Here is an 11,888-nt window from a genome sequence, read left to right as displayed (position 1 = left end):
TTTCACTCAATACTTGTTATTAGTGGGAGAAGTTATGTTTAATTATGACATTTATGATTAAGTATGCATATGTGTTTCATATGGCATAAGATTATATGGTAAATTTTATGGCATGTTGAATGGTATTTTGGTTAGCAATTAGCTTTATAATAGTTGAGTATTATTTTTTATAAGTGAATTTTGGATTATTCTACATCAAGTACCGTACTTTGTTACTAATACCCATTAAAGTTTCTAGAACAACATATCGCTAAAATAATTATCCATTATAACAATATTTCGTTATAACAATTAAGTTTTTAGAAGAATCAATTTTTATATTTTATTTTAACCCTTAATAACAACTTTTCACTTATAACAATAACATTCATATTTATGAAGTATATTCTTTATTAAATTTGTTCTCTATAACAACATATTGTCTAAATTTTTAAGTGCAATTATAGTTATTTATATAAGCAAGCCTATTAATTATCATTTATTAAATGAAAATTATCTCAATTAAAGTATTATTTCAATAAAATGATTTAAAAGATATTTATTTGATGAAAATTCATTATATGAATTCTATTATATTCTTAAAAGTTAAAACAATTATCTCTTCTATAATGAATTCGTTATAAGTTCAGACCATATCTACTCTTTTTGACACAATGATTAGAACTACACATAGCCCCTCCTCAACCCATAAATAGGAAAAAATGCACTCCAACGCACTTGACCCCACGTCCTCTTGTATTGGCAACAATGCTCATACCAGTCGAATTAAGACTTTATCGACTTATATAGAAGATTTTTAAAACCAAGTGTAGATACAACAATTTCACAAATTGATTGATATATATATATAAACAAGATATATACACATTTGCATAAAACCAAGCATAATCTAAGATTAATCATTTCACTAGAAAAGCACTTCATATTTATGTTTATGTATATACAAATAAGATTATCATATATAAGAATTTATAAACAACTTATAAAATCTGTTGATGCGAAACTTCATAGGTTATATAGACTATACCATTCCCAACATTAACCAAGGAAAAAAAGCATGCAAGTGAGAAAGCTAATGCAAAATGGCATAAACTTTGACATTTACAAAACATATATAAGGGTGTCATTCGGCACTAAAATTGTTTCAGTTTCATTTGCTAAAACTTGAGATCATATAACTTGACAGGCAGCATGACTAAAGCTGAAAATGTACCACACCAAAAAATGGAAATCCTACAAAAGAAACATTCTAGTACACAAGTTGTGGTTCAAATTCAGCAAAATCAACAGATCCAGATTCGATCGGCGGCATCAGATACGTAGCTAGGAGCTCTGAAGCCAATGCTGCAATTAATGGAATCCTCTTCAAGTTCTTCACCAATGGAATATCAGAGGTCTCCCCAACAGCAAGCAACTGTTCATTGATCTCAACCATTTTGTCCAACCTCCTCTTGAACTCTGGATTCTCCACATCCAGCACAGCAGGGAAAATCCTGGCTGTTGTGCGGTTTGTCTGTATGCAAGAAATTTCATTATTAACAAGTAAATGATGCCCAAAACTCTAGAGTTCATTAAAAGTTATATGCCAAGGTCTTATAGAATAACAGTGGAACCAGAATCTAACCTCAATGATGACATGCATGTCAAATTCTTTGGTGTCGAGTCCAATGCCCTCATAGAAAGCAGTGCGCTGGCAGTCGTTGAGGTACATAGTAACATACACCTGCAGGACAAATTTGTTAAATTTGAAGGCTATGTAGTATTGGTATAAATAACAAAAAAGCTGTATGCGATCAAAGGTGATATGGAAACAAATGGATTACCGAGAGGCAGAAAAATCTAGACCATAGCTTAGCCTTCCAATCATTAAGGAATTGAGGTTGTGCCTTGAGCAATGCAGAGAAGAAGTCGCCGTGACGGTTTTCATCCTGGCACCAGTTCTCAAAATACTTGAAAATAGGATAACATTGGTACTCTGGGTTTTCTTTCAGATGCCTGTAGATAGTAATGTATCTCCAGTACCCAATTTTCTCAGATAAATAAGTGGCATAGAAAATGAACTTTGGCTTGAAAAAAGTGTACTTCCTAGCTTTTGTCAAGAAGCCAAGGTCTAATGCCAAATTGAAATCGGATAAACCCTTGTTAAGAAACCTGTAGTCAATCAAATGGTAAAGTTACTTGGGTTTTTTGTTAATGGATTGGCCATAAATAAAGGGAAAAGTATGACTTTGCTTACCCGGCATGCCTGGCTTCATCCCTTGACATAAGAGAGAAAATCTCAGCCACAACTGGATTGGTTTTCTGTAGTATCAAATATTAGGGGAAACAAATGAATATGAGGGGAGAAAAAGAGGGTTGTGAAAGACTAAAATGAATATTACCTTGAGCCTCCTTCCAAGTTCTTTGTAGAGGAGAAAACCAGAGAACTCAGCAGTACAAGACCTCTCCAAGAACTCAACGAAGATTTGTCTCAAAGGACCATCAATCTTATCAGCAGCTTCTTTAAACTCCTTGTTCCTTACAAAGTGAGTCTGATTGTAATCAGTCTTGAACTCTTGCAGCAGTGCCTCAAACTCGGACTGGTTAAGGTTCTTGTTAATCTCAGTGTTGAAAAGCGCCTCCATTTCATCAAAGTCGGTGGTGTAAAACCTTGGTGTCAAAAGGGTCTCTTTGATGGCGGTTTTGGCAGCTTTCTTGCCACCCTTCGCGGCGGCCTTTGCTGTTGATTGGGAAGTAGATGACATTCTGACGGTCGTGAACTTCCCATATCGGGAGTTGCTAAAAATTGGACTGCTTGTACTGAATTTGGAGATAGGCTTTACAAGGGCCATCTCCGTTGCCATTTTTTCTTTGCTTTCAGTGGTAGAGACAGAAGAAACAGAGCAGAGGACAGTGGGTTAAGCTATTTTGTTTTATAGTGGAATAACAGTTGATTGTATCTCATCCAACGAAATCTGTGTCTGTGAATCGAAACCTGACACGTGTGATATCCCATAGCTGTTCTTGATTACTCTGTTTGTTTCTGATTATGGGCTGTATGGCTAAGGATTTGTGGTCTACCTTTCACGCCGCTTGATTTTACTCCATAGCCCAAATATCTCTCCCTATCCTTCCTCTTCTTCTCAACCCCCACCACTCCCGGTGGGAGGAGGGAGTAAAATTTATTATTAAAATAGTTATTTTTATTTGTTTTATATTATATTTTAATTATTTACGCTTGAATTGTTATATTTTAATTACGTTATTTTGTTGTAACATTTTAGTCACTGGACGTTTATTACTGTTAACAGTGTAATGGTAAGTTGATGTGGCATGTTAAATCATCATTTCAAATGAAAATTTTAGATTAAATTTTAGCTTTAAATAAAAAAATATGGGGGCTAATTATATAATTTAACCTAATATTTTTACTTGAAATTATGATTTAGCGTGCCACGTCAGCTTATCGTTACACCGTTAACGACAATTAACAGCTCAGTAACTAAAATGTTATGACGCATTAACGTAAGTGACGAAAATGTAATATTTCAAACATAAGTGACTAAAATATAACCTGAGGTAAATAAGTGACGAAAATGTAAAAGTAACTATTTTAAAGTCTACCCACTTTCTTAAACCCATTAAATCCAAATCAATTTAATCTTAATTAATTTGTTCCATCAATTTTCAATTTTAATCAAATAAATTAAATAAAATTTTAATTATTAAATCCAAAATCTCTATTCATAACAAAGCCCAAAATAAAATAAATATTTAATACTCAATATCTTAACACCCAACAATACTCGTATAAAGTCAAACCTTACTTCAAAGTAAGCTTAATTACTCAAATAAATAAATAGAACTAATTACACCAACAAATAGATAACTAAATATAAAAATTACAATTAATTTAAATTAAATGGGATAAATATCAAATTTATATATAAACTTTGATTCAATTTACAATTTGATGCATGAATTTTGATTTGGTACAATTATATATAGAACTTGAATTGCGATTTATATATATACATGAAACTTTTATTTTGGTTCAATTATACACATTTAAATAAATGAATACATATATTTTTTTTGTTCAAAACAAAGAATACATTCATTTATTTTCATAATTATTAATATAATTGTTTATGTATGTCATATAGTAATGTAAAATGGTATTAATTCTATAATGTTGTCAATAATTTGTGAAAATTAAATCAAATTAAATTTTCATATATAAAATTGTACAAAATTAAATTTTTTGTATGATATTTTACATTAAATCAAAATTTATGTATATTTTTTTATATTTATCCCAAATTAAATTGATTGCAAAAACATGTATCATTGGCTTTAATTTAAGCTTAAGGGGCATATATTAAATGAAGAGTAGTTTTATAAAATAAAATTGGGGTACAAGGTGACTCTAAAATAAGATTGGTTTTATTTTGGTTATTTTAAAATATTTTTTTAATTTAGTTATCCTAATTAAAATAATTGTATGAATTAGTTATTGTCGTTAAAAATTTTATTTGCCATTAACAGACTGCTGACATGGCATATTAGTGACTGACAGGTGGCAATTCTTTTTTTTTTTTTACTAAAGCTTAGGTACCTCTCTATAATTAATCAAAATATTTTTCTTTTTTTCCTCAATTTAGTTATTTTAATTAAAATAATTATGCGAATTAGTCACAAGTTACTATTGTTAAAAATTCCACATGCCAATCTATTGAACTAATGTATCACGTAAACAATTTGTAATTAATTTGCACAATTATTTTAATTAAAATGTCTAAATTAAAAAAAAAACAAAAAATAAGACAAATCATAATTTAGAGTGATTTGAAAGGAAATTCTTAACACGTTATGAAAAGGGAAAACTACAAAACAATTATTAATTACAATTATTTATGTAAGAAGGTGCCTAATTCGGTGTTGCGCCATGTGATATTTCATTTTCACTATCACCATTCACAATCACTAAAAGTAGAATTTTGTTTTTTGAAAAATCGATTGAATTGAACTAAAGATTTTTTATTCAGTTTAGTTGATTTTAGGATTATAATCGGTTCAATTTATTGGGTTTGTATAATTTAGTCAATTTATTTGGATTTTAATATAGAAAAATCAAATCAATTGAAGACACTCTCTTAAGGCCAGTATATTAATTTATTGAAGTGTTGTTCGTATTGTTGGATGACGTGTTGTAATATCATGTATGACACCTTGTAGATAGAAGAATAAAATCACAAATACACATATATATAAATTGTTTAAGTAGATCGGTGAATATATTTATGTATGTGAGGCTTTGCTAATAGAATAATCTCTTAATAAGTCAATAGTACAATTACAAACTTAACCTAGTGTTGTGGATGGAGACTTGTGATTGTGAGGGTTCACGAACAAAGTGCACCATAGGTGAAGGTGGAGCGGATAGAGACTCACAACTACGCCCGACTGAGAGAGAGAGGCTACGGATTGTTGCGATGATGTCTTGAACAAGTATAAGCGTCGTGGGTGCTTCAAAGGAAGAGCGGTGATCATGGCAAAGCCTTTGGAGGGTGGTGAATGTCAATAGTGCTTCAAGAGAGTGAACTGCGGTTGAAGTGAAACCTTCAAACAAGGTATGACGACAAAGGAGTGTGCAGTAGTCAAGGTAAAGTCCTCGGATGGATGTGGGGCATTAACAAAACATCAAGGAAGTGGACAATAGTTGCAACAAGATCTTCAGAAGAGTATAAGTGAAAGTTAAGCCCTTCCTTCCTGATGAGCGTTCCTCAAACACTTATGAAGAGGAAACAATTGTAAGGAAATGTTTGAGGTTGTCTTCTAGGGCGCACTCTAATAGTCAAGTCAATCTATGTGACAAGAATAAGTAAAGCAAATATAAATAAACCAAGTACGATAGCAATGTAGATTATTTAAGCTTAAGTTGCATCTGCGATGAGGCTCCTGGACGAGGCGTGAAAGCGTTGAATAGTGCCTTTTGCTAGTGAAAGGATCTACAATCATTGAGAGAGAGAGAGAGATGTTTGTTGGTGTACCAATCATGAGATAATTTTAATACCCTAAAATTTTGGTTTCTAAGAAAGGACAAGTATTTTAAAGGTAAATATTTGGAGAGAAAGTATGAATAATGAAATTTACTAAGGATTAGATTGTAAAATTTTAAAGTTGAATGACTAAAAGTGTAAATTCAAAATTTTGAAGAAAGGGGAGAAAATTCAAGAAATATTTTTTATGAATGTGACATGGAGATATATATGTATATTGATATGTGAAGTTGGAAATCGAGATAATGACTAAATTAAATAAAGTGAAAAAGTATAATGACTAAAGTGCAATTTTAATCTCATTTTTAATTGATATTTGGAGACATAATGATGAGATTAAAATTTCTAAGCAATGAGATGTAAAGGAGAGAGAGAATTTATGGAAATTAAGGTTGAAAAGAGTTGAAATTTGATTGGATGATGGAATAAATGGACTAAATTGAAAAAAAATGTAGATTTTTTTACACAATTGGAAGGCTGAACAACATCAGCTTGGGGCAACAAAAATAAAAGGAAAGGAAAGGAAAGAAAGAAAGGGAGAAAAGAATGAAAAGGAAAAAAAAATCTCTCCTGCATTTTTCTTGAGTTTTTCCTTAAAACAATAGCTTAATTTCATATCCTAGAGTGCTATGGAAATATTTTAATCATGGAAACAACTTAGATGAAGAAGAGAGGGAAGGGAAAGCTTGGGAAAGTGAAGAGAATAGTTAATTTAAAGAGAAGAAATAGGTAAGTACTTAATTGAATTCAAGTTAATTTATTTTAATTTGAATATTTGAGTATTTAAATTTTAATATGAAATAATTAAATAATATATGATTAAGATTTTTGAATTTAGTAGTGAATTTGTAATTAAAGGTATGTTAGTTATGCAATATATGATAAAGTGATAATTTAATGACTAGTGAATTTTTATGAAACTAAGGATTAAATTATAAAGAGGGAAAAGTTATTTATTTTTTATTGATTGATATGTAACACTCCTCACCCAAATGAACCGATACATCTCGAGTAAAGGATGTCACATTTGGTCACTAAGACTACTTAACTTGAAAAATCAATTTTCAAAACTTGTTTAACATAAATACTCTTTTGAAGCTAATCAAATCATTTCTAGGCTTCCTTTAAAGTTTGGTTACAAATGGGAATCATTCGGGCCTTTTCGGGTAAAAAAATAGGATAAGCAGGGTCAATGTTGTGACATCGGAGAATGGAAGTTGCGACTCTTGGAGCAAATTGCTCCAATGACATCTTGTGTCACGACATTAAGTTTTGATGTCGCGACACTAAAAACAGTTCACCTTTATTCCATCTATTTCCAATACTATGTCACCAATCATTCCATATCACTTCTAAGCATTATACAACATAATTCTCCATTAAAATGTTATATAATTCCACGTATAACTAAATTCAAAATTTAATTAAATTTGTAAGGTTAACAAAATGATTAATCTTTTTCAAATATCTTTGTTGACACCATTTTTTTTGATAAAACGGGGTCGACTTGGATTTTGAAAATAAAACAAAAATGGGAGTCGCCACCAATCTTTTTTTGATGAGATGTGATCGGGTCACCTTGTAAAACGGTTGTTTTTAATAAAAGATTTAGATTTATTAAAACAATGCTTTTGGTCTACAAAATTTGAAAAGACAGGTTCGGGAGTCGGTTACATACAAGGAAGGATTAGCACCCTCGTAATGCCCAAAATTGGTACCATGTTGATTAATTAGTGTCTTATTGTCGAAAGTTGAAAACTCGAAAATAATTTAAAATACGATCCTTCCTTTTTATTAATGTTAAATTTATAAACGATGCTTGGATAAATCGAGGTGGATGCTAAAGACCTTCTTGTCTCAGAGTAATAAAATGTCACATCTAGTACGTTAGGACACAACATTTTAAATCTTCGAGAACAAGCTTATCTTTTAATTTTCAAAACTCGTGCATTTAAATTTCAAAAGGATATTCGATTATTTGGATCAAAGGAGAAAAATCAAAACTCAGTGAGTTAGGGCACGATCATTCGAATTTCCCAAATACGGAATATCGCCTTTATTATTTTTTAGGAAAATCCTCATCTCGGGAAAACAACATGTCATATCCAATGCGTTAGGACACAACTTATCAAGTTCCTGAGATAAGCTTTAATTTTGGAATTTCTACATTTAAATTGAAAAAGGGATATTCGGTTATTTAAATTCAACGAGGAGAATTGAAGCCCAGTAAGTTAGGGCACAATCCTCTCGTGAATATTGGATACCGAGTATTTGAAAACTTATGGATAAATCGATTCCGATATTTAAGCCAAATACAACCCTTTAAACGAAATAAAATGTAAATGAATGATAAATTAGACCACGATGTGATAATTCGCAAGCTAAAACGTATACTAACGAACGACAAACAATCAATAAGTACAAGTGAGCAAGACAAAACACATGAATTCCATGATTTGATATCACATATTATACAAATATTAACAACGATATTAAAAAATGAATTGAGAGTTTTATTTGTATGAAGAACAGTTAAAAAAGCACAACAAAATGTAAAGGAAAATTTTATAAATAAAATGAAATACGTTAAAAATGTGTACGAATTAAAAAAAAAGTATAACTTTTAAGTAATAATACATAATAATTTTAGAATGATAATGCACAATAACTCTTTTTTAAAAAAAAATATGAATACATAATACATGATGAACCTAAAAAAAATAATGCATGATAGGTTTAAAATAATAATATGTAGTAAATTTAAAATATAGTACATAATAATATTATACGATAAATCTTATGTATAATAACTTTAAAGTAATATGAAGTATAAATATTAAAAATAATATTAGATTTAAAGTTAACTATATTTAAATAATAATGGGATAATGAATATTTAATATATATATATAAAACAACTTAATAAGGGCCAAATTTGAATTTAAAGCAGAATTAAAGGTAACGAATGGAAATGAATCAAAATGCGGGGCTAAAACGAGATACGCGAATAACAGGGGGATCAAAGGGAAATATTCCCGTCCCTCAAAACGCTGAGTTTTAGTACGGATCAGATTGAAACAAATTTAAAAAGTGCGATTAAATCTGGAAATAAAGTGAAGCACAGAGAAGACAAATTGAAAAATATTTGAGAATCAGAGGGACCATAAGGGTAAATATCCCCTCCACTAGAAATACGCGGATCCTACGCGTGCTGGTCGGGTCATGCGGGTTGCTGATATTGAATAACTTAAATGGCGCCGTCTTAGACCATTGAAACAGAGTCTAAACGGCACTGTTTCAATAAGAAACAATGATTCTAACAAATCCCTAAGCCTCAGCAGACACTCCCCCTTTTAAAAAAACATAATAGCCCTAAAGTTCTCCTCTACCCCGCTCTTCTGCTTTCGGGCTCACCAAGGCTTTGATTACGATGGAGTTCGACGGCTCCGACGACAAGGTACGCTCCCCTCCCTCTCTTTATTTTATCTTATGCATAAAACATAATCGAAGAACACCCCAAAAGAAATCGAAAATCGCTTCTACCTTATTTGTTTTTTTATTTTATTTTCGAATGTATATCAGAAGAAAAGAATAGATCAAGAAAAAATATATAAGAACAGAAAGGAAAAAATTGAAAAAAGCTTTTAGAATCACCTCTGTTTTTGTATTTTATTTTTTCAATCTTTTTTTTCATACAAAAATCCCCCTCCCCTTTTTACAATATTTTCTCAGGCCATTTATAGCCGATTTACACGCTGTTTTTGTTTGCTTTTGCTTTGCTTCCGTGTTTGTCTCCTTTTTGCCCTGTTTGCAGGTTTTGGCAAGGTCAACGAGCGTTGGAGGGATAACCCTGGCCATTTTGGTGCAAGGCCGCTGATATCTATCATGCTTCGGGCGACGAGTGCGCTGCAAGGGCACGAAGAAGCAGTGCGGCGCACATGGTGCCCTAGGGTTTTTTTTTTTTCTGAAACAGCTTAAGCTTTGGGCCATTTTGGGCTGCAAGGTTTTTCTAATTTGGGTCATATTGGGCCTGTTTGTAATTTGGACTTTATGAATATTTTTGTTATTTTGGATTTTATTTATTTGTGCTTTGGCCTGGGCAAAATGGGCTATTACAATTTTCACTAGGAATCTTGTGCAGATGCTTTATTTTAACTTATGTACATGTCATGATCTATTGTTAAAAGATCAAAATCATACCCTTTTCCAATATTTGAGATGTGATGAATTGAAATTATATCTTCACTCTAAAGCTTTAATTCGAGTCTCTATCACTTATGTATTGAAAAATAACGTGTTAAGCTTATAAAAGTTTAGTAAGTACATTAAGAATTAAACTTACTATTACCTTAATTAAATTTAACATGTCAATACTTTAAATATAACCCAATGAATTTAATTAAAAGATCATTAAATGCTCATTTTCACTTACAATTTTACTATATTTCACTTACTCTTAATCAATATTAATTTTCACTTAACACTTTTCTTTTGGCCCATAGTAGACTTAACTGAACAACCAGGATATGCAGAAAGAACACTAAAATGATTATTTGGTTTTATACTTGAGTTGGTTGTCAATTGGTTTGATTTAATGATTTTATTTTTGTGAAGATTGGATGAAAACATGTATGAAATGATTTGGAATTATTTGAATTAGATATCAAATGTGCATTTTGGTAAAAACAAAGGCAATGTTGCGAAGAGAAGTATTTGACGTCGCAATGTCATTTGACAGTGAGTGACATTGCGACATGGGGCGCATGTCGTCGCAACGTGACTCATTGAGATGACGTCGCCGTGGCGAGGAAGCTTTAAAGTCGCGAGGTCGGCTTGAGACTTTTAAAAACTTTACCTTTTGGTCCTAATTCTTACTCGCGGTAGCAAAAAGCTTTGATAAGTTTGTGTGAGACCCAAAAATGATTGTGTCATGTTGTGAATACATTTCATATTGAATTACATGTTTAAATGGTCGGAAATTGTATGATTGATGTAGTTACTCTAACAATGATTCTAGGATTCGGTGACTTGAATCCGGTGATCGAGTCGAGTAAGGGCTGTTACAAAATCATTTAGAAAAATTGGAATGAAAATATTTTGAGGATGTAAACAACCACCATTACAGGCTCTTGCCTAGATTCATACAATGGTGGCAAAGATATGGAATGCCTTTTGAACTCACTTTAGAGGTAGTGAGGGAAGATCTATCCGTTAAGAAGAAATTATGGAGATCCAAGTTCATCATGAATTTGCCACCAATTGAAATACAAGGATGCATAGTGTTGTTGCTATTGCACAAGTTACTAAGGAGAACCAGTTCATATTCTGGAGAACAGTGAAAGGAGCATCAAAATTATACTGTAGAATTCTCTTTCTCGAATTGGTTTTGATTAGGCTTAGGAATGTGCAGGTGAGAGGCAATATTTCCAAGGATGCCTCACGAAAGAAAGGGACATAAGGTCACTCCTTTCAGAAGTTCATATAGCGAGCGTGCACAATAGCAATACGACACAATCACGATTGAACAAGATGACAACCATGGAATCTCGTTATAGAGTATCTTATAGTTGGCCAGAGAGTTTGTTCACCACCAAAAAGAAAAAACATATATCAATGCCATAACAAATTAAAAATCCATGTATCAAATAAAGCGAAAAGTACTTGGGAAAGGGGGTTAAGATTTCTTTTTGCTCTTTACTGTTTTTGGTATAGTTACACTTTAAAGAGAATTAAACATGATATAGTTAACCGAACCTAATTATTGTGTTAAGCATGATAATAATAATTAATTGCCGGTCTTGGAAATGGATAAGTTCGAGGAGAGGGACCACAAGAAATTGTTAAAGT

The 11,888-nt window shown here is 31.6% G+C and overlaps 1 protein-coding gene and 1 long non-coding RNA gene across 2 annotated transcripts; one reads left to right on the top strand and one right to left on the bottom strand.

Annotated features, from left to right (window-relative positions):
• Positions 1 to 1,083: 1,083 nt before the first annotated feature.
• LOC107922571 (magnesium-protoporphyrin IX monomethyl ester [oxidative] cyclase, chloroplastic-like) lies at positions 1,084 to 2,884 on the bottom strand. The gene is made up of 5 exons (NM_001405305.1): positions 2,382 to 2,884; positions 2,237 to 2,301; positions 1,824 to 2,151; positions 1,625 to 1,723; positions 1,084 to 1,513 (listed from the first exon to the last, which is right to left on the bottom strand). Exons 1-5 carry the CDS (start codon positions 2,841 to 2,843, stop codon positions 1,250 to 1,252), a joined length of 1,218 nt encoding a protein of 405 aa, NP_001392234.1. The 5' UTR covers positions 2,844 to 2,884; the 3' UTR covers positions 1,084 to 1,249.
• Positions 2,885 to 9,076: 6,192 nt separating this feature from the next.
• On the top strand, positions 9,077 to 10,253 carry LOC107920990 (uncharacterized). Its single transcript, XR_001690885.2, has 2 exons — positions 9,077 to 9,498; positions 9,856 to 10,253. It is a non-coding gene; the product is annotated as an uncharacterized lncRNA (long non-coding RNA).
• The last annotated feature ends 1,635 nt before the right edge of the window (positions 10,254 to 11,888 follow it).

This window comes from Gossypium hirsutum, chromosome D01 (assembly GCF_007990345.1).
Source record: "Gossypium hirsutum isolate 1008001.06 chromosome D01, Gossypium_hirsutum_v2.1, whole genome shotgun sequence".
Lineage (NCBI taxonomy): Eukaryota > Viridiplantae > Streptophyta > Magnoliopsida > Malvales > Malvaceae > Gossypium > Gossypium hirsutum.
This window is presented reverse-complemented; position numbering and strand designations above follow the sequence as displayed.